This window comes from Toxorhynchites rutilus, chromosome 3 (assembly GCF_029784135.1).
Source record: "Toxorhynchites rutilus septentrionalis strain SRP chromosome 3, ASM2978413v1, whole genome shotgun sequence".
Lineage (NCBI taxonomy): Eukaryota > Metazoa > Arthropoda > Insecta > Diptera > Culicidae > Toxorhynchites > Toxorhynchites rutilus.
Genome location: NC_073746.1, coordinates 144,159,401 through 144,183,545, shown reverse-complemented (window position 1 = coordinate 144,183,545; position 24,145 = coordinate 144,159,401). Strand labels below are relative to the sequence as shown.

Below are 24,145 nucleotides of genomic sequence, written 5' to 3'. Positions count from 1 at the left end.
TGTTTAGTAGATTCTTATTTGAAGTTTACAAAAAAAAAAATAATCAATCAATTCCATAATCTCACAAGATATGAATACACTGCATATAATCTAACAAAGTTATACATCACTGCTTTTTCAAGTAAAAATAATTACGACCAGTACGATACCGATGTTCAAATAAAATACGACCGCAAAGGGTTCATAATGATTAGGGTGATCATATGCAGAAAAAAAATCTGAATATTTTTTTGCATTTTTTCCTAAATGTGGCTTCAAAAAATACATATAACCTCAAATTTTGAACCCGATCCTCTATTTTCAATCGCGATTTCAGTATTTCTATAAAAACAAAATCCAAATAATTCTACCGTCGTTCGCTTTCAAAATAGAACGATCCACACATACACAAGTAACATCAATTCGATATTGTTACCGCAAACATGGTTCATGCGGTGATCTGAAACTTTTATCGCCTTCCATGGTAATTCGGTGTAGAACAATAAATACATTTGGAAGTCCGTGAATTGAGGAAACAATAAGGCTGTATTTCAAAAATTCTGAATACCGATGTGAATACTTTATTTATTCAAAACGACGAAATAATGCACTATCAAATAGGACGGTACACCAGTTCAATTGAAGTTGTCTCAAGCATCGTTGGTTTCCCAATTCATAAACAGTTATAAATCAAACCGTCCATCTTGACAATCAAACTTCCGATCTAATCGTTTCATTCGTTATTTTTAATCGATCACATTCGATTAATTTTACAAAACATTCAAACACACTTACAATACATTAGCTATGATTCATTCAACTCCCAAAATATTCACTAGAAAAAAAAAATATGACAGAACAACGTTTACCGGGTCAGCTAGTTATAGATAAAAATAGCATTTTATCCTTCGTTGCCATGTTGTCCGGAACATTGTTTGTATGGAGTTGTAATAACTTTATAGCCAGGTGTACATTGAGTATTCTACGGCCATGAGTGCTCTCTTGGGAAGTTCGTGTAGCTGCTGTAGTGAACCGATCTCATTAGGTACTAAGTTCTTCTTATGTATAGGAAAGAGAAAGGAGAATGGGCAAGTGCATTCGAGCAAGTGAAGCGAGTTCCTATGGAAGACACATATGGAGAACATAATATTGAGATCGCGACTACTCAAGCTATCAAAATCTGATATGCGTGAGTACACCATTTCGAACTTCTAAATCAGCAGTCAGTTAAATTCATTAATTTCATATTTACATAACCAAACAACATGCTCGATATTCTGACATCCTGGACTACAATTACATAAATTGTTAGTAGCAAGACCGACACGATAAAGACGTGAAAGAGGCCGAATTAATTGAACTGTTATAAAAAAGATAATAGAGTAAAACTATCTTCCGAGATCATCCCTCTGTTGCATCCTCCGTCAACTGATTAATAATGCATCGGCAAGTGGAGAATAATTCATAACACGTATCGATTCACAATGTGAGCTTACCCCCGAATGCAGGCAACCAAATTGCTCGTTGCGTCGGGGAGGATAGCGAGTAGTTAGTCAATCGATAAAATATACCCATTTCGTCAAATTGTTTAATTTTTTACTGTATTTTCTGTTCATGTTTCAGGTAAAAAATTGCCGGATGAATTTCCTGTCTAATGATATGTTACACAATATATGTCGCGACGAAGATTTTGAGTAATATGCGTTTGAAATCTGTTAATGAATGGGAGGCGATTTGGAGTAGTGGTAACATCCATACCTCTCACGCAAAGGTCACGAGTTCAATTGTCACTCCCGACATTCTTTCAAAAATGGAAGTAAAAGTGACGAACCAGCCAAAAGTGTTGAAAGTCGTCAATATAATTAAGTCGTCACTATATTAATAAATCGTTCCTATATAGAAATCAAAGACATAGTCCTATGTCAAAAAAAAACGAAACATAAATAATGTTAAAAATTTCGACCGGATTACGGTTCAAATTTTAGCCTAAAAGTTACCTTTTACAAAGAAAACGTTATCTTCCTACAATAGTGAGGTGCGCAATGACATGTTCTTAGTTTTTTTTTACAATCATTGTATAGAATTGTGGAAGGAATAACAAATATTGCATAGCTAAACTGAAAAAAATATTACAAAATTAAACGAAAAAACTGACCTATTGATGTTTTTAAATTCTGTTCATCTTCCATCCCCTGCTCGTGTATGGATATGATGTGTCAGTTGGATTGATTGATTGACATGCTGACGGACCATCTTACTAATGCTGAACAAAACTCACCAAGCAAAATTCCTGACTATCGCAACAATTTTATCATCCAATCATCAAATGTTGTTCATCAACGAATTACCCGTTGAGGTAGGGTGAACTTCGACTCCAAACGCCTCGAACTTGTTTTAATAATAATTGTTACATCACGAATTACTCAATCCGGATTTACCACTTCTGCTTGAATGATAAGGTGCTGTTGTTAACATCGTGGCAAAAAATTGTGTGATTTATTTTTTGCATCAATTCTAGACTTCTCTTCTGATCATTCTATGATGGATCGCTTCGTTATCAATCATGATATCATTTATAACGTTGAGAGAGATTCATCAAACAAAATTCGCCTACCTAGCTTGTGTTTATAATAAGTAATAATTTCTAGCGAGGAAGCGCGAGATTCGAAACGAGAGGCGGCTCGCCTAGAGCTACTAAGTAACTCGGCGCCGACTATCAATCTCCCGACATTAGTAGCGACACACATGATATAGAGGTACATTAATCAGTCGTGATCAGTTCTGAGTCGACATTCGTATCGTAATACAGCCCTGTGGGGATTTCATCGAACTTCATGTTCATATAAACCGGTACACTATACGGGAAGAGATATCAATTACTTTATTATTATTATGAAAAACTGCCAATGCCGCCTCACTGACCAAGGAAAACGTTGTTCTCTGGTCTAGCATTGAACTTGTAGGCTTGTGGGGGCATAGGGGGGTTAGTTGAGAAGCAATAGAAAAATTTGCATGAAAAGCAGATGTTGAGTTTCTAGAAAATCAATACTTGAGTTCAATGAAGTCAAACCGATTGCTACAATTCAATGTTTCCCAGTACGAATAATTATCGTGTCATTGAAATAAAATGCCTCAAATGATGAGTAAGTCACCTCAATGAATATTCGGACGTTCTATTTGAAAGTCAACCGATACATAGAGTAAGTGGGGGCAGTTTGGACCCTCGAAGAAAATCGCCTTATATTTACATACCAATACGGTCTAAATAAACAATGTCACATTGTACACTGAGCTACACTTGTTTTCTCTCAATTAATTATGTTTAATCATTATATCAAGCTTCAAACTACCAAATATAGAGTAAAATAAAACGTATGATTTTTTGACATTAAAATTAGATGCGGGATGATTTGGACAATCTGTGGGGTGAATTAGTCAAGTGTGTGTTTCATCGAAAAAAATATACTTATGGTCATGTAAAGTAATTTGAAATAATATGACAATCAGTAACAGTGTTCTGGGATCGATACCAGGTGTCTTGGCCCGATGGCAGACCAGAAGAATTACATTGAGACGTTGCTCTTTGAAGCTCCTCCTTCGTTCAATGTTGTCTGACCATCCTTTTTTTGTAATTCCGCGGCATCTAGACTCTGGAATCAGACCAAAGAAGAGCTTTAAATCTGTAGGACCATTTCACTCCTCAGAAACGTGTCCATATTACCTCACACAGTATGCAAAAATAAAAATGCAATAAATTTCATTTATTGTTATCAAACTTACAGTTTCGCTGCGTCAAATGGTTCCTCTTCTGCAGGTGAACAGAAACTTTACTGCACAATACAAGATAAGTTTCTTTAATCAGGGAAAGAAACCCTCAAACCACGATCAAAAAACTTTCTTACAATCAAATGCTTGCTTTGTTCATACTATCATTTCATTTCATTTTTTTCTGTAAAATTTTACCAAAGTTTTTTTACGTTTGGTGCATACGGTTCAACAATAAATGGAGATAGCATTATGAAAAAATTCTAGTTGAGCTGTACTTTTCGGGTTAAGGGGTGGTTCAAATCACCCCAACTTACCCTACTGTGGGCGGTGTATCAAGAAAGTATCAGATATATCAGAGGGCGGGCACCTAGGCGGTTCAGATAAGTATTTACGAGTGAGCAGTCTGAGGATCTGGCGGACAACTGCAGAGCACTGGACAAAGCTTTCTATGGTATGACTCTCAAAGATTTACGTCGTCTGGCGTTTGATTTTGCGGAAGCCAACAACCTCCAGCACGAATTCAATCAAGTTGCATAACTGGCAGGAAGAGATTGGCATTCTAGCTTCATGAGTCTGTCTCTTCGAACCTAACAACAGCGCAACGAAGCAAAGTGTCGGAATTCTCAGAACCGAATCCAAGGTGAGGAAGAAAAATAAACAATTGCTTAATAATAATTTAAAATGAAAAATGTTTTTATTTTCACCATGCATTCAATTCAATAACGGTTATGTTTCGTTTATGTTTATGTTTGCACAATGAACTTCAAATAAATAATTTTTTTTCAGCAATGAATTTGAAATAAATCAAGTGAAGGTAACTATGTATTTATAAATTTGATCTATACTAATATAACTGATTTGATGTCCGTTATATAAATTATATAAATATCTAATTTATAACAAACATGGCCGCCGTTTTGGCAATTTTTCGAATTTTCAAAACACCTATGTAACGCTTTAGGTTAGGTATTGTTCCAAAATCATGAGAAAAATGTATAACTAACGGGGAGAATACTTTGAATAACATGTAACATGAAGTGTTTCATTTTCATACAATAAACGTGTCGTTCGTAAATAAAACTCCCGTTTTCATATCCCTGGCATATGGATTGAAAGTTGTCCAAAAAAGTTTAGAAGCAATGACTTATTGGAAAGCATGGATTTTGTATTGCTTTTTTTTTTGCTAATGACACAAACAAACTTAAACATATTGTGTCGACAGCGTATGATATAGGAAAAAAAAAATTACGCTATTTGTTATAGTTCTAATGATTCAGTCGCATCAAATAATTACACTGGAAAATCGCACCCATTACCTTTAGTCTTAAATCGACCTGTTGCTGGTGGATTGTAGTATACGCTGCTGTTCACCACTCAATGCATAAATCGTTCACCGCCCCATTGGAAACTTGCTTGCGGATATTATTACGCCGCCGGTGGCAAATCGTTAAACACCTATATTTCCCGTGGTCATTCAATGTGATTTTATCATATTTACTCTTTGTAATTGGCACTCGATGCCGACATCCCACAGCTTCCGGTACTGCACGAGAAACAATCAAGATGCAACATGATTCCCTTGTATAAATTTCATGGATACATTGCTGGATGTATTTATTGTGTCAGAAAACGTTAGCTGGGTGGTGCGTAGGAGATCGCGGACAAAGAGAAACAGTTTCACCATTCGGAGCGGGATGAAAAAATTCATGATTTTTGTTATATTCCTCATGATTTGGATACAGGTGAGAGTACGTCCAATGTAATCGCAAAAAATCATAGTTTTTGAACACAAGCGTAATATTCAATACAGCTTAATTATGCCCGAGCCCAGCAGAATGTCTTGGATCAAGGTCTTACAGTTCTGGCTGGTGTAGCTGCCAAAGGGAAGGAAATTATTGATCACGGCGTAAACTTAAAGGCTGAAAAACAACAAAATCTCGGTGAGTTTTTCATAGTGTTGAAGAATTCCCGAATTCATTCGAACTTCTGTTAGATTTCTTCGGCTTGAAGTTGGGAGCAAGTAATGGGGTCAACACTGGTTTCGGAGATGCAGCGATGGAAAAGTCGAGCACTAGCGAAGAAGATGTATTGCTCCGGAAGAAGAGATCAATGGATCACCTCGCCACACTCAGGTCAACAGGAATGGTCAGTAGCTCTGCAACAGGATTAAGCGTGAATGTGGTAACGATCAATTCGGTTTCCAACGTGAACAACTATGGGCCAACACCGGAAACTACTACTGCAGCCGAGTCTAGACGGAGGAAGAGACTCGATTTCGTGGAATCACGTTTGAACTCACCTATTCACGTGGTTCTGGATGATACTGGTTTTTATTCCACAAAGGAAAATGAGCTAGAACCGAATGATTTGTTCAAGAGCCTTTCTGAACGTGAAACCCGAGAAACTCACCGTTCAAAGCGTTCTCCACAAGAAACTAATACCGATGTACCCGCTACTACCCCAGCTAGTCCTTCAGGTGGTAATGGCCCTAGAGGAGATCCTGACAGCGAAGGTGGGCTGGGCGAGGAGGGTGGTGGTCGACGTGGTCCACCCGGGCGGAAGGGACCTGGTAGGGGACGGGGTGGTAAACATAGAAGACCGCCACCACCTCCTCCGCCACCATCGGATGAAGAAGACAGTGACGATACCGAAAGCAGAGGGAAGCGCGAGGCGATGCATTCAACGCTTACGGAGGAACAAAGGTAGGGCTCGCATATTCAAAGACTGCTTACTGCTCAAACATTACCGACATTCTTTCGAACAGCAAGCATAGATCATCGTCGAATGAATATCAGGAATCGGTAGAAAACGCGAGTCCCGAATTGCTGACGGAACAACTAAGAAGAGACAAAAGGGAACCTTGCGGTCGCAGGCGAAGGAAGGCAACAACCACAGCCGCTACCCCAACCACATCCACGGTTGCTCCTACCACAACGGCAAGAAGAAGAAAACGAGAGTTAACACCTGAACAGGGGGCAGAACAAGCCACTTCTTGGTTTTCGGCCGTGTTGGAGGTTATTGTCAATTCAGCCAAACGATTGGTGCAAGCCACTCGGAGTGTATTTACGAAGGATCAGAAAGATGGCATGGGAAATAATGAAGAGGTGGAGACTATGGAGTAGAAAACGATTATTTCTTGAAGAGTTTATGAGAAATATATTTCTCAGACTCTAGGAAAAAATCAATATTGGTAATAAAATTTATAAATCCTCAATCAATAAAACCTCATTCGAAAAACAAAATATGTTTATTCTTGATGTTGTTTAATGTAAACATGTTTGAATTACGAGCATTGTCAGCATTATGAATATAACTATATATAACACACAAAAAAAGGCTGCCTTACTCTTTCTATTATTTAAAAACAATGAAACGAATAAAATACACTGCGTTTCACAACTATAGAACCACTCATTTTTTCTGAGTTTCCAGAGATATGTAAGAAGTCGGATGAATTGAAGAATATAGTGTAGGACATAACAACTATCTTCATTTAAAAGACTGGCCGTTTGAACTTAATTGTTGTGTTCAAGCGCGAAACATTCAAAAAACAAAAATTCCAGTGTTTCATAACTATAGAACCAGATGGAAAAATTCTCACTCCTTTACAAAATTAACGCCAATTTCACATGAATTACAATATGTTCCTAATTCGTAGGTCATCTTTAGTTCTCAATCAACTTGAATAACCCATTCGGGGTGGTTTTGACCAAGCTGCGCCATGTGTATCTCGTTCTACGCAGAAGATACTGTTCGTTTAAGCTCTTCAAATCACTTATACTGCTTGTAAGCTGCATCTACTATTCGTACGATTACTCCTCATAAGTTTTTGGTTGAGTTTTGATCTGGTAAATAAACTGACCAATCCAGAATCTGAAGCCCCTATTCATTGAACCATGTCATGACTTCCCGGATTTTATGATTTGATGCCAAATAACCCAATTATCACATTGTTTTTTATGTAAACACAACAGTAAATGATTTTGAAGTACTTCTTTGCCCTTCTGACTGTTCATTCGTGTTGATGGTAAGCTACCTAAACCAGACCTTTTGAAAAAATTCTCCCCAAATCATAAAAATCTCATCTCCAAACCTGCGGGTCCAAAAACTAATGTGGAAGCTGATCCCAAGGGTTATACTATATCAGGAGAACTTCTCTGATAAAAAGAAATACAACTTGAATAGGATTTCTTTATACTGGAAGGATTTACGGAACGTGTCATGTAATTTTTCAATTCATAACTTTGCAGGCGTCAGTTTGATGGTTTGAGGAACATATTTTCAAAACGACCTGGTTCAGTTAGCTTCAACATCAACACCAATGTACAGTCAGAAGTGCAATGAAGTACTTCAGAATCATTTACTTCTGTTTTTGGATCAAAAACACCGTGATAATTGGGTAATTTGGCATCAATTCGTACCATACGGAAAGTCAAGGTATGGTCTATTGAATAAGGTCTTCAGATTCTGGACTGGTAAGTTTATTTACCAGATCAAAACTCAATCATGATCTCATGGAGATTGATCGTACGAATAGTAGATGCAGCTTACAAGCAGTATGAGTGATTTGAAGAGCTTATTTCAACTGATTGAGAACTAAAGATGACCTACGAATTAGGAATATATTGTAATTTATGTGAAATTGACGTTAATTTTGTAGAGGAGTGAGAGTTTTTCCATCTGGTTCTATAGTTATGAAACACTGGAATTATAGTTTTTTGAATGTTTCGCGCTTGAACACAACAATATGTTGAAATGGCCAGTCTTATAAATGATAATAATTATTGTACTCTACACTATATACTTCAATTCAACCGACTTCTTACATATCTCTGGAAACTCAGAAAAAATGAGTGGTTCTATAGTTCAGTAAATGATCCGTGGTCTTCAACACCGAATTTATATATATAATTTTTTTGTATAACAGCAATTACATGCGTTTTCATAATTCCAAACGGATATACTCAAGCTATGACTTTTACATGGAAAAATTATGCAGCTTTATTTTTCGAAAATTGCGAGGAGACAAACACAACTTTGTTATGGATTAAATATGTTGAAAAAAAATTAGAAGAGTGCTGTCTAAGACAAGACCGCATTGTTAACGTAGAACTACGAAATTATTGCCGGTGATAATAAACATTATAAAAATTTAAGAATGAATGCTTTAGTACAGGTATTTGGAAGCAAAATGATCGATGAATGAATGCTTGCAGGGAGAGGCGCGAACAATTTGCAACGCCATACAAAGCCAATTTAAGAAAATTGTCTAATAAACTCTCAACATTAGAATGAACTGTTGATTGCTCGCTATCTAGAACGAAACTCAAACACTCATTGAATATCCAAATAGTTTTCCAGTATTACACCCCCAAAATATTATTTTCCAACAAAATATCCACAAATTATATTATGCATCATTTTTAATCTTCAGTTTTCACCGAAGACTTCTGCTCTCATCACTGGAAAATACCTTCTTCACATTCGGTTTGAAATAGTCTACACTTAGACGCCAGTTTTAAACCGGAATCAATTCTTGTATTCACGAAAGTGCAAAGATCGATCGGAAGAAGCCACCAATAAGTCCGAATACAGTCATGAATTCACACAAACTTTTTCCTGGCAAAAAGTTATAAAAATCAAGTCGCTTTTTATTATTTCGGAATGCAAACGAATAATTTTGAATAATTCTCTAGGAAAAAGTTTTAGGGGCCTTGGAAAGACCGATGAATGGTTTTGTAGAAACAGTTGAAGATAGTTTATTGATGATTTATTCATGCCCTCACAAGTGTTCTCCGCTCTTCCGGCACCGGAATACCACATATGCGGTGGATTTCAAAGTCCAGGAGTCCAGAGTTTTGTGTTTTTCGCCGTGTTAATACAAATATTTCAGGTAGTCACACAGAACATTCACGACAGAACGACAGAATGATGGTGGGACACTAGCCATGCTTTCTCGACGATAGGCTCATGGGGACTCACCATGGAGCGACCAAGATTCTGAGAATCCACTTGATCAAGAACGTTTCGGCAGAATGTAATTACCAAAGATGGAATCTGACAATCTGAGTGGTGGAATGGTTCGTGGTTTATTTTTTAAGATCTTGGCAGGTTTTGCGCAGTGCACCCGTGGCCGAGTGGTTAGGGTCCCACACTATCATGCCGGCCGGGTGTTCGTGTTCGATTCCCGTTCTGGTTGGGGGATTTTTCGTCAAAGAAAATTTTTCCGGCTTGCACTGTGGTCACGCGTATTCTAGAGCTTGCCACTACAGAGTACATTCAAGGCGTGTTATTCGGCATAGAAATCTCAACCAAGTATTAATGAACGACGCCATTCAAGAAGAAGAAGGTTTTGCGCAATCGGGAACGGAGCGAAGATTATCTGAAAAATGTTTATTCCTGAGATCCACCATCCTGGCATGGATGATTTTCATCGCAGTTTCGTTGGTTGTTGAGTGGAAGAGTCAGCAGATTTGGAGCAGCACGGCGTTGCTGCAACATGGGGAACTTTTTTTTTTTTTCTTTTTTTTTTCTGTATTATAGTGACTTTCAACGCTTCTGGCTGGTTCGTCACTTTTACCTTCCATTTTGGAAGAATGTCGGGAGTGAGAATTGAACTCGTGATCTTGAGCGTGAGAAGTATGGATGTTACCTCCACGCCAGATCGGCTCCACAACATGGGGAACTGCGCATCGTTAATTACTGGTGGACGCAGGTTGATTGTAAGTAAAGGAACGCTTTCGGATCTCGATGTGATCGGCTCTTTTCGGATACTCTCTTCTGGTGAGTGTGTGATATACGCCGCAGTTTTCGCAGACAGGGACATCGTCCTCCATGTGTTTTACCGCAATTAACGCAACGGGTACCATGCCCATACATGAAACATTTCGAGCATTGGGTAACGTCTCTGTGGACCGATATGTAGCGGTTCCATTCGATCATGATGTGGAACACTACTCGGATGTTCTAGAGGTCCTACAGACATGAAGCGAGATGGACGGGATAGAATTGATCACGGTACTTCTGGGACGTGTCGTACCGCTTTATTTTGTAGATTTGGACCGGCATTCTTCTCGGGTTCGGTCGATAGGTCCTTGATGTTTTGGCCGCTGAGCACCACCTTGGGCGTTTTCTCGGCTTCGATGTTGTATGAGAAATACTCACATCCCCGCTATTCCAGCATCTCCTGCACAGCCTTCGGTTCGTCACCATCCTCGAGAACAGCGTATTTACTGTCAGCTAGCAGCTTCTTGGCCGATGGATCAGTGGATTCGACCAACAGGTCGGCGACGTTTGAAGAGCGAGAGCACTTCCGTTGTTGCAGCCACTTGCACACGAGCACATTTAGTCCGTGGCTTGGTTCATGGGGACTTCGACGTCCAGCGAGAGAGACTTACTTCACTACTTACTCATCGCCAGCAAGCGAGAACACGGTCTTTACTGTTCGACACAACAGCAGAGAATGACTGTGATTTGCAATCGTGAATAGGTTGTTTATATTCAGGTCAAAACAGGCAGAGCATACATTGCAATATTTCCTCTTTACATATTGCCCGTAGAACTGCTGCATTTGATTCGCAGGGATATATAAATATTGTACCTAACATCTGCAGAACTTGCACCTTATTTGAAGCACGAGAAGGTAAGCACACAAATGAGTAGAACAATTTAGATAATTCAATTTTACATTTTTACATGTCAATTTCAGTCAGATGGGTCTACTGGATTCTGAATAACGTAATCGTACCACGAAGTTTAGAAAGTGCATCCACTGCCAACAGCACAGTAAGCACTATATGGGCATCCGAAAAATAAAAAATACAGCTTCGAATATACCTCATCCAATCACCAAAATGTCTCAACACTCAATTTTAATTCCAACATCCGAAAAATGAAATTACGAAAATCCGGTATTTTCCGACCTTCCAGAGTAGGGTAGCATGAACGAGGGGTTCACCAAACTTACTCTTCAACGAATCCATTGTAACGAGCGCTATGTGGAAAGTGGCACCGTCTTGTTGAAACCACATATCATTGATATGAGGATTTTCCAATTCTGACCAAAAATAGTCTTTCGATACATAAATAAATTTTACATGTTTTCATACATTCATATCTCAAAGAATCACAATGGTTTGATCATAATCGTAACTGTGACAGGCTGAGATGGCAATCTTCTTGATGTTTCAGGATTTCCCAATTTTTTTGGCACGTTCCCTAATATCCTGACAAACACTCAATTTTGTCTGATTTTTCAGAATTATCTAGATTTTTCCTGATTTTTGTACTTTTTACTTCATCAGAATAAAAACTATCAGAAATAAAAATACTAAGATCCCTAGTTTTTCTGGTTGGAAATGAGAATTGTCATAATAGCTCTCCAGTATGCACTTGTATGATATTTTATATTATTCAATAAATTCATTAAATAACCCTTTCGCGTACAACATCAAATTAAATTCTCCTTATACAAAGCTGTACCTAATTTTTTATCATACATATTGCTAGTTGCAAAACGTCTGAATAAGCTATTCAGATTAAAATTAAGAAATATTTTTTCTACGCCCAAATGGCTTTTCGAAACAGTGCTGGATAATTTCATGAAAACAGAATAATCTATGCGATATACACTGATTTTTCAGCAGCTTTCGATTCCATAAATCACCAGATAACAATCGCCAAACTTCAACGTCTTGGCTTCAGTGGCTCTTTTCTGGGTTGGATGCAATCATATCTGACAGGCCGAAAAATTTCAGTGAAAATTGGTGACACTATCTCGAAGCCCTTTCGGGTTACTTCAGGAGTTCCTCAAGGAAGTCATCTCGGTCCATATATTTTCTTACTTTACCTCAACGACATCAATTTCTCTCTTGAGTGCCAGAAACTATATATGCGGATGACTTCAAACTGTACTATCAGATTGAATGTGAAGCTGATGCTGAGTTTCTTCAGACACAAATAAATACCTTTGCTGCGTGGTGTGACGCGAACAGGATAATTTTGAACCCAAACAAATGCTCGATAATATACATTTCTCGTAAACGTTCAACAGCTTATTATGTTTATAAGCATAAAGGCATAACTCTACAACGTGTTGACTGTGTTGTTAAGGACTTAGGAATCATACTGGACTCAAGGCTTACGTTTCGCGAGCATAGCGCATACATAATGTCTAAAGCATCTAAAGCACTTGGCTTTATATTTCGCTCGACCAAACATTTTAGGGACATTTATTGCATAAAAGCTTTATACTGTGCCCTGGTCCGCTCATTATTGGAGTACGGCTCTATTGTTTGGGCACCCTACTACCAAAACGGTATTCTACGTGTGGAAGCTGTCCAGCGGAAGTTCATGAGGTTTGCATTGCGCCGTCTACCGTGGAGTAATCCTCATAATCTCCCCAGCTATGAAAATCGCTGCAAACTTATCGGTATAGAAACACTGCATGATCGTCGAAGGATTGCCAAAACCTGCTTCATATCAGATTTGATATTGTCACATATTGATTGTCCAGAGCTTCTGCAGAAGGTTAATTTCAACGTGCAAACAAGAAACCTGAGGTCTCACAGTTTCCTTCAAATACCGTTTTCTAACACAAACTATGGCTACAATGAGCCTTTGTCGAGCATGTGCCGTGAGTTCAATTGCTACAGTCGTTTCTTCGATTTTGGATTGTCTCGCGCATTACTTAAAAAACGATACACCTCCGCAATTACAGCCACTGCTATTAGCGATTAATTTTTTTTTCACGTTCATATATATATATAAGTAAAATGTAAGTTTAGTTCAGTAAGTGATCGTCATTAGGGCATAATTGTACCCGTTGATAAGAATAAATAAATAAATAAATGAATAAATAAAGAAGACACAGATTCCGTTATATTTTCGTGGCAATTAACATCCAAATACAACAAATCAGCATTTAAGACTTTCAACAGAAGAATAACATGTTTAAATAAAATGTATTTGTCATTGAAACGTTTTTTATTTATTGAAAAAAAAATTATGAGGTTGTTCGGAAAGTTCATGTTGAAACCAAATCGAGATACTGATCAAGAATAATCCTCGGTACACGACAAGTACCTGAAACCGGCGTTCATAAGCATTTGGTGATGTATGGTTACGTAAATCGTAACGATGGGTAAGTTTCACACGAAATCCGAAATCCGTCTCGCCAAAATGCCTGATTGGCGAGACGGATCATTTATAACAATGTTGAGCGGTAAAAAACTTGGGATTAGCGATATGAACCATTATTAGTAAACCACGAGACCATTCGTTACCCGAAGAAAGTTATACTATGTGTCTTGTGGGATTGGTAAGGAATTCTGTATTATGAGCCTCCGATACAAAAAAGCAATGAGTCGTTAAATTACCATAAGTACTGCTCGTAACTGGGTAAATTAAAGCCAGCGATCCAAGACAAACTTCCAAAACTAGTCAATGTGATAGACGTCGTGCTCCGTCAGGGCACAGCCAAACCTCATGTTTCTTTGACCTACACGGCAAAATATTTTGGAATCTGGTTGGGAGGTTCAGTTGCACCAGCTAAACAAGCCGAATATAGCGCCTTCAGATTGCCAGAGGCTCAGATCCCAGAAAATTCTCAAAAAAGCATAAAAAAGCCAAAACAATACCTCTCCAGATTTCGACGAGAAAGTAAACATATTCTGGGATGATGGAATTTTTAAGCAGCGTGAAAGATGGCACAATCTCCCAAACAAGTGCATACAAAATTAAATAAATGTATGTCTGCCCATAAAAATGACTTCCCAGACGATTCGATATGAGCTATCCTGCTTTCTTCCTGATTTTTATTTTCATACCTGCTGATTTTTGAAAACTAAAGTTGGTAACCCTGATGACAGGTGTAATGATTTTCAACTCCGACCAGATGGTATCCCTAATGCAATGGGATACCATGTGGATTCACATCTGACCAATAACGCATATTTTGCTTGTTGACAAAGACATTTAGCCTCATCGCTGAAAATAATTTTTTTATTAAAATCATCATTTTCTTCAAAATTCACCAGAACTCATTCGGAGAAATTTCGGCGCTCCATATGGTCAAGTGGCTTTAGCTCTTGAGTCAATTTGATCTTGTAAGGATGTAGCTCAAGATCTTTTCGCAAAACACGCAACGATGAGGCTTGGGAGATGCCCAATTCTTAAGAACGTCGTTGAATTAACTGATTTGGATCATTTTCGTTGCTTCGACTGATCCTGCTCTGAACATTTCGTACCCTATTCATACGATTGGCTCATAGTCATGTGAATCTATATATATAAAAATGGAGTGATGTCTGTCTGTCTGTCTGATTCTTATAGACTCGGAAACTACTGAACCGATCGACATGTAAATTGGTATGTAGGGGTTTTTGGGGCCGGGGAAGGTTTTCGTGATATTTTGAGACCCCTTCCCCCTCTCTAAGGGGGGCTGCCATACAAATGAAACACAAATTTCTGCAGTACTCGGAAATTAACCAAGCAAACGAAACCAAATTTGGCATGTGGAGGTTTTAGGATGCAATAAATGTTTCTATGGTGTTAAGATACTCCTTCCCCCTCTCTTAGAGGGGGCTGCCGTACAAATGAAACACAAATTTTTGCATTACCCGAGAATTAATCAAGCAAATTAAACCAAATTAGGCATATGGAAACTTTAGGGTGCAATGAATGTTTCTATGGTGGTTAGATACCCCTCCCCCCTCTCTTAGGGGTGGCTGCCATACAAATAAAACACAAATTTCTGCATTACTCGAGAATTAATCAAGTAAATGGGCGGGACGAAGTTTGCCGGGTTAGCTAGTAGACTATAATTGCGATTGATTCTTTGTTCGGGTTCCTTCTCGAATGTTCGCTATAATCAATACGCTTTGTATAGCGGATTCATTTCCATCCGTTCCTATTCTGACAATTCGGTTGTTATTGTTTGTGTGTTGTGATTGTTTACATATTGTTTGTTGTGCTGTTGAGTTTCGAGAGGTGTAATGTATATTAGGTTGTTGTGCCCGATGAAAAGGTAAGTGACAATATATAATTATGTTAAATAGCTAGACTTATTGCTCTATTTTTAGGTGCGGACTCTGGCGGATATGCTGCTGGTTTTGTGAAGTGTTTTAGTGCTTATTTTTGTAGTTTTTGTCGTGTGTGGAATAAAATGTTTTTATGAGAATAAATTTGTGTTAGTTTTTTTATGTGCTCGGCTTGGGCCGTAACAGCATCCAACAGTCAAAATATAGACTTTGTACAGTCTGCCGTCTGATACGATTATTACAGCCCAAAAATTGGAGTAAGTGCTCTTGAAGTTGAAACCACGGCTCCGAATTTCGGTAGTAACCTTTAATAACTATTTAGCATTGCTCGTTTGTTTACTGTTGATTTTGACTAACTTTTAGACATTGACAGATCATTAAAATGTTTTAAGAGTTCGTTTACACAAAGACAGAAAACTGCCAAGCCGCTAATGGATGACCCTTTCAGCGAAGTTCAGCGGAGCGAGAAAGAGTCAAGAGAGAATATCCACCTTCCAAAACTTTAAGCAAGCCCATCTCTATTCATCTTTCGACCTATCCCAGTATCAGTTCACGTTGAATAAGATAAAAATGTTGCTGCTGCGCAAGCTCCGTTGATCGGTTCTGAGAATAAGAAAATGTGGGCATTTGAGGACTAATAGGTAATCAGACTTTTTTGAATTTAAAATCAGATATCTGGAATCTGTAAGTCCATCGAATGGAAATTCATTCCAATCCTACAACAACGTGCCTCGTCCTAACGGAATTTTGATATTTTTTGGGAAAATCAGCATCAATTCAATACATTCAATTCCCTTATTATACTATGTGTGCGCGAATATGCTGATCATTCAACTCAAGTGATGGCGAGATAAACATTTTATCAATACAAAATATTTAAGTTGAAGTGTATCTTATCCTTCGAAAATTGCACTTGGTCTGAAACGTAACAGTATAGTGAGCGTCAGCGTGGCCATATTTCTGTTGAATATTTTTCGCGAATGAGCAGAATTTCTCGATGATGAAATGGCTCACCAACAAATCATGATACTCGATTGATTTAACATTGTTGATACGTATCAAATGATCCCTAATATGACCACACTGCCTGTTCGTACGAGAATGCTCTGTACTCCAAGGGTAGAAGCAATCCAGCAGGAGGAAAATATCGCTCGGATGAATATCCGAGCGTAACGGAAGCTGCGGCTTATGGTTTATACTCGACCAAATGAGCGAAGTTCGATGTAAGCAAACAGCAATTAATGCTCTGCATTGAAATAAACTTGTTCTTTCGTCGATTGGATTGACGGGTATAGTTCCCGTTCACTGTTTCATTACTACGTAGAAGTGAACATTGTTTACATGGCCTTTTAATTACAACACTCTCATCGTTCAGCTTCGCTTAGCCTTTTGGTCGCTTTGTTTTACGAGCTCATCCTCATCGTAAAAAGTTACATTGCGTTTGCGATTTGAAAAATTCACTCTGCATACGGCTCGTGTTCTAATTGATTCACAAAACTACCGTAAACACGCAAACGACACATCTATTGACCTCCTCGTTAACCTATAATTAAATTAACTGGCCGTCAGTCGTCGAAACTATGGCAAGCGCTTGCACTCCAGGGGATATACAAAAGAATGAGACGAGTTAAATTTTTGTCAATGTTCCAAAAGGCTTGAATCTTCGAATAAATACTGTTCAAATGCGGCTGGTAACCTCATTTTCTAACATATTCTTGACTTTGGGGTGGCTAGCCGAGTTTCTGAAATCAATAAGAATTTAGATAGGGTATGCGATAGAAAATGCTTCTTTCAGTCATATTCAACCAGTTGCATCTAAATAAGTATATTTTTCGAAGTGTAATCACATTTACCACATTATGCTAGTCTCACTATTTTTGTCTACCCCCTGTATATGCGAAACAACAAAACCATGTGGAAACAAACCGAGGTAGCAATGAACAATATATTTGCGAGGTGTCAGCGGTAACTTCCACCGGTTTGCCAGCACAATTACGACGGTTATGTAAATCGGTGCCTGTGTTACTGACAACACCCGGGCGGAGCATGGTGAATTGGAAATACTCAATGCAAATAATATAACGATTCAATAAGTGTGTTACATCGCGTTTTCTATCCCACTGGCCGCCACGCGGGACGAAATCAAATGCCAAGTTCAAGTATAACTGGTGAGCATGGAAATGCTGATACTGTGTTCCGCATACTTGCACTGGCACGGTAATCGTTCATAGCTTCCAGCGGAAAATATTCACGTATTACCTCTACTCCAGGGTCGACACCCGACGAATAGTGTTTCGATTCGCGTACTTACCTGTAACGAAGAAAAAATAGACGAGTAATTAGATTGGTAATGTGTGAGAAAATATTGACAATGGGTAAATTTATGAGTGAAAAGCTATTGGAACAAAAAAATGTTTCCGATAGAAAACAATTTGAGATATTCAAATCAGCATTTTACGGTCAATTATGACTTGTTCTTCTTCTTCTTATATGGCACTAACGTTCCTAGAGGAACTCCGCCGTCTCAACGTAATATTACTTGCGTCATTTTCATTAGTACTAAGTTGAGATTTCTATGCCAAATAACACGCCTTGAATGCATTCTGAGTGGCAAGCTCTAGAATACGCGTGACCACAGTGCAAGTCAGAGGAAATTTCTTTGAAGAAAAATTTCCCCGACCAGAACGGGAATCGAACCCGAACCCCCGGCATGCTAGGTTTTGAAGCTAACCACTCGGCCACGGGAGCACAACATTATGACTTGTTGGCGATGTTAAATAAAGGGTGTTCGGATCAAAAAGAGGTCAAACTAAATTGCGTGTAAATCGATTATTTGTTTATTAAAAAAAATCAAAGTATCTTTCTTTTTGAAGCTTAATATGTATAAAAGACGGAAAAAATACTCAGTTAAGATTCCGGTCGACCTAGTCCAAATTGGCGAGCCTTTCGTTTGACGCCTGCCATCATATTTTGTACAGTCACCTTATCCACTTTCTTCGCCGCAGAACGCCAGTTTGCTTTGAACTGCTTCTCGCTGCTAACAATTTTTGACGTAGGACTACGTCTTTCATTTCTATACCGGGGTGTAAAATCAAAGTTTCGAAAACGAAAGCGTTACGCCGGAGACCGAGATTTTGAGCGTTAATAGCTCCTAAACAACTGAACGAAATGGTATGATAAACACTTCATTCGAAAGATAAAATGTCTACGCCTTCTATACTTGTTACTTTCTGACCCAAAAACTTGTTTCAATAGTCTTAAAATTGCTTTGAAAACAGGTTATTGAAATCACCAATCGGTATATAAGTGAGCGCTTCTCGGAAATCCACTCAGTTCAAATTGAACAGCGATTGGAGCATGTTGTCGCTGTTGTGGTGAAACTCTTCGTTTATCATGAAAGCGCGAATGAACGGTGTCACCAAGAGCCTGTTTGTGCACCTTAGGCCAGAAGGGAATCCATCAGGAGGAGAGTGATACCACAAACGGTTCCCCGGGAAGATCTCGAAGCAGCCGCTACACACACACACACACACATACACGCGCGGAATTCTTTCCGTTTGGATGCCATTCAGCATCGAGAAAGATCCGGAAAATAATCTACCAGTTCCTCTGGGAATTTAAAAATACATTCATGTTAAAGAGTGTATTTGAATGTTTTCTATCCATGTAACACTGTGACCGAATATGTTTCAATCAAGTGCTATTAACAGATGGTTATCGAGTTAGCATTAACCACTGGCGGGCTTCCAGTATCGAGGAAAATGTGGAAATATCTAATCGTTACTGAAAATAATCTGCCAGTTCCTCTGGAAATTTAAAAATACATTCATGTGAAAGAGTTTATTTTAATGTTTTCTATCCATGTAACACTGTGACCAAATACATTTGGTTTTGTGCTTTTTCAAGCAATCGCAATTAAAAGGATAGCTTCTGAAGATTATTCTTCCCTGTCAGTAGGATATTTCCGTATCCAATATTGTATGCGCCCACAATCGATTATTGCTCAGTCGCCGAATGTTCCGAGCTCAGAGAGTTCATTCCCCTCTAGTTTGCCTTCCAAATTGCCATCGTAAACCACGCCTTCTCTCGATTCAATCACGCACAAAAAGCATACTTAAGCGATATTCTGGTGGTGAGACGCATTCATTTTTCGTGAGGACATCGACAAGACAACATCGTTGCTGAGGGTGCTGGTCGACGAAGGATCGAGATCTGTCCTGAAACGCAAGCAGTTTTTTCGAAACTGTGAGGGAGCACAGAGAAGTCTATCCTTCAGGAGAAGAGAAGGTAACCATCGAAGCAGCCGCTACACACACACATACACACACGGAATTCTTTCCGTTTGGATGCCATTCAGCATCGAGAAAGATCCGGAAAATAATCTGCCAGTTCCTCTGGGAATTTAAAAATACATTCATATGAAAGAGTTTATTTGAATGTTTTCTATCCATGTAACACTGTGACCAAATATTTTTCAATCAAGTGTTATTAACAGATGGTTATCGAGTTAGCATAAACCACTGGTGGGCTTCCAGTATCGTATCGGAAAATGTGGAAATATCTAATCGTTACTGAAAATAATCTGCCAGTTTCTCTGGGAATTTAAAATTACATTCATGTGAAAGAGTTTATTTTAATGTTTTCTATCTATGTAACACTGTGACCAAATACATTTGGTTTTGTGATTTTTCAATCAATCGCAATTAACAGGATAGCTTCTGAAGATTATTCTTCCCCATCAGTAGGATATTTCCGTATCCAATATTGGATGCATAGAACCTTGTGCCTCCAACGTAACGCTCTCGTTTTCGAAGTCCCCCAAATATTCATTCTTTCAGAATGAATTCAGATTCAACTTCAAACAAATGATCTCTAAATCAACGATAGTTCTACGTCACCTTTGCGGTTATACCATAGATATAACCCATCCTGTTTTTGGGTCTTCTTAAGGTTCTGCTTAACTATCGCCCAATATTTTTCGATTGGGCGAAGTTCTGGTGTGTTGGGAGGATTCTTATCCTTGGGCACAACCTGCATCTTGTTAGCGGCATACCACTCCATGGCCTTTTTTCCATAATGGCAGGATGCCAAATCCGGCCAAAACAGCACAGACAAGTCATGTTTCTTCAGGAAAGGCAGCAAACGCTTTTGAAGACACTCTTTCACGTAAATTTCCTGGTTGACGGTCCCGGTTGCAACGAAATTGTCGCTTTTTAAGCCACAGGTACAGATAGCTTGCCAAACGAGATATTTCTTGGCAAACTTTGATAGTTTAATATGCTTTAAAATGTCTGTCGCCTTTCCCCTTCCGGTTGCTGTATAATACTCTTGTCCAGTAAGCTGTCTGAAGTCTGCCTTGACGTAGGTTTCGTCGTCCATTACCACGCAATCAAACTTTGTCAACAATGTCGTATACAGCTTCCGAGATCTCGTTTTTGCCGTAAGGTTTTGCTTATCGTTGCGATTTGGAGTCACTACCTTCTTATAAGTCGATAGTCCAGATCGTTTTTTAGCTTCATGCATGTTGTAGATGATATCCCAACTTATTTGCGACATCTCGAACGGAGAGGTTGGGGTTGCGCTTGAAAGCGCTAGCCACTCTTCTGTTCGTCACTGCGGCTCCCGGCTTTCGATTTCCCCCAGATCCAGGCTTTCTAGTTGTCAACTAACGTTCCCCGAACACTTTTATTACTTTGGTGACGGTTGATTTGGCCACATTCAACGATTTTGCTATTTCAGCGTGCGTGTAGTTTGGATTTTCACGACGCATTGTACAAAATTTTGATTCGTCGCTCCTCTTGCTTTGACGCCATTTTGATAACTAAAGATCTAATGTCAAAATCCAAATAGAGACATCATTCTACACACACACACCTACAAAATGAGGGGTGATCAGGTTTTTTATATGAATGATTAGAAAAAATACGGCGAATTTAAGTTGACCACTTTTTGATCCGAACACCCATATTGAAACGGGGAAGCATGCGATATTATTCTGTTTGATTCCTTTTATTATCCACGGAACGTTCTTAGTTTTATAAAAGTATTAAATTGAAAATTTGGAGAATACAATCATTTTGGAAATGCTGTTACACTAAAGTGACCAGATGGTCAGAGATCTAACGCGGGACACAAAAAACAAAACGTTATGTATATACGTTATGTGAACATAAACCATAGTTTACCACTCAGTTGTGATTTTTCGGTGGTTTAGATTTTGTTTACGCCTGAAAATCTCTCACTCGATCAGAGCATTTAGGTATGGCAAGCACGATTGAAATTCTACAATTTTCTTCCAATTATCGTATCGAACACTCGAAAATTCCAATCTATTTTTCATCGATTTTAGTGTTAACGTATGCATTAAAAAATGGACTAATTTCGGAAGGAGATGAAAAAAAAACTACAAAAAAAAACTTTTGGGCGAATGGACAAAATGGAGAGACAGCCTACCACCAAAGCCACGAAAAGGTAAAAGAACACGCTGACATACATCTTTTCATGGACCATGGTTGAGGTTCCGGCCAACTTCCGTAAGACCGCCAAGCGTTTCACTCACGATACTTCATCAAACAACCCTGTCTCTTCCTGTTCCGTATACACTAGTTATTCCGGCTTAATTAACACGTTGAGCCCTGACCGAGTTAGGGGACCAAAGAATAACTTTTCGTCTGACTCACGTTGGTCCCTGCGGATCAATAGGGGACTTTTATAAAAAAGTTTTTCTAATTTTGTTGCTGTCGTTTCCATTTGACACTCTCTAAACAAAAAGTACACTGTCGGTGCGATGAAACCAGCTCAACGTATTAATCTTAGGATGCATTGGAAGATCTCTTGAACAGTCTGTCAAATAAAAGTTTTTTTTTTGTGGATCATCCATTTAATGAAATCAACATGATCAAATTGTAATATTGAAATATATTGATATCGCGGGACATTTTCGTTTCTTTTGCCAAATGCGGGACGTTTCGCGGAACATAATCTTACGCGGGACATTTTGTTGAAATGCGGGACTGTCCCGCGTAACGTCTGGTCAGTTTATATTACACTAAAGTGTTTGTTCGAGAAATACGAGAACCACATAACAAATCCTATTAACAGCTGCCATTGTTGACCGCCAAATTTTGATGAGGACAGACGACTTTTAGTTCAGTTTGTATAATCTATTTTCTACTTGATTACATCCAAATGCTACAACTGATCAAATGAGTCAAGGGTGTCCCACGGCAAATTGCATCACGGAAAAATGCTGTAGAAAATTACCCATTAGATATCTTCTCTTGAAAATTTGGGTAGAAGTAGTTTAGAGTGTATTATTTGCACTGTATTTTTATCGCTGTCAGTTCTTCGAAAGTTGAAAAAAAAAATGGCGCCACTCAAAAAGCAACGTTGCAAATTGATTTTGCGCAAGCGCCTGGAAAATCCTCAACTCTCTCATCGGGACATCGGAAAACAACTCGGAACCGTACCGTCAACGGTGAGCCGTGTGATTAAACGTTACGACGAAACTCTGAGCATCGAACAGAAGGGAAAAAAAACGGTCAGAATGGATATTCTATTAGTGATCAGAATCACAAGCGTGTCGTGAAAGCGTCGGGGAATGTTCCGGTCAGGGATGTGGCCAAAAAGTTGAATCTGTCCAAGTCTTTCGTTCAAAGAGTCAAGGATCGGGAGGGACTGCATACGTACAAAATGTAGAAGGCCCCAAGTCACGGGCCCGGAAACTGTACACCCAGATGCTGACGAAGTCTCATTGCCTCATCATGGATAATGAGACTTACGTCAAGGGGGACTTCCGACAGCTACCGGGTCTACTGTTCTGGGACTAAGCCTTAGTGGCAGTGAAGTATAGAAAAAAATGATCGAATTTGAAGAAACGGCTCAATCGGACATGGCTCAGGGATGCCCAAGACGCTCAAAGTTTTGATTTTTTGGCCTTGGAAGATACCCAATCCCAGAAGGTCGATTTTCGGCCAGCGATTCACAAGTTACAAAAGTTACAAGTAGCCCAATTTTTGGGAGATTTCAGATATGCAAGTTGCTCAAAAGACCAATCTCTTTAGACCCACTACATTTCACTGCAATGACGTGAAATTTGTCTATAGTCGTATACACCCAGGATTTTCCAATTAACCCTTTGCGGTCGGAATAATTTTTACTTGAAAGTGCTGTGATGTATAACTTAGTGAGATTATGAAAGATGAACAAGGTTTATTTATTTTTATGGAAACTTCAAATAAGTATCCACTTAAAATGTGTTTCAATGTGTTGTTTTCATATAAAAATTATATGCTGTTATTCGTATCATATCTTTCGAAACAGTCCCCAAAATGCAGTTCAGGTGTTCGCATGTACAACCA

General features: G+C 38.7%; 2 protein-coding genes across 7 annotated transcripts in view; one reads left to right on the top strand and one right to left on the bottom strand.

Annotated features, from left to right (window-relative positions):
• The window catches only part of LOC129776238 (ATP-binding cassette sub-family G member 1), a 132,056-nt gene that overhangs the window by 40,401 nt on the left and 67,510 nt on the right, over window positions 1-24,145 (bottom strand). The gene's annotated exons all lie outside the window — the stretch shown is intronic.
• LOC129776239 (histone-lysine N-methyltransferase SETD1A-like) lies at window positions 5,336-7,042 on the top strand. Of its 2 annotated transcripts, none has more exons than XM_055781774.1 (4): window positions 5,336-5,495; window positions 5,558-5,687; window positions 5,741-6,449; window positions 6,512-7,042. In XM_055781774.1, exons 1-4 carry the CDS (start codon window positions 5,340-5,342, stop codon window positions 6,867-6,869), a joined length of 1,353 nt encoding a protein of 450 aa, XP_055637749.1. In that variant the 5' UTR covers window positions 5,336-5,339; the 3' UTR covers window positions 6,870-7,042. The 2 variants fall into 2 exon arrangements, with proteins under 2 accessions (XP_055637749.1, XP_055637750.1); XM_055781775.1 differs by having other exon boundaries at window positions 5,337-5,489; window positions 6,512-7,040.

Excerpts from the sequence above, each read along its gene's own strand:
- LOC129776239 (XM_055781774.1), top strand. The coding sequence starts at position 5,340 with ATGGATACATTGCTGGATGTATTTATTGTGTCAGAAAACGTTAGCTGG. Across the intron at positions 5,496-5,557 it reads TGATTTGGATACAGGTGAGA|CTTAATTATGCCCGAGCCCA; the intron begins GTACGTCCAATG and ends TATTCAATACAG. Across the intron at positions 6,450-6,511 it reads ACGCTTACGGAGGAACAAAG|CAAGCATAGATCATCGTCGA; the intron begins GTAGGGCTCGCA and ends TCTTTCGAACAG.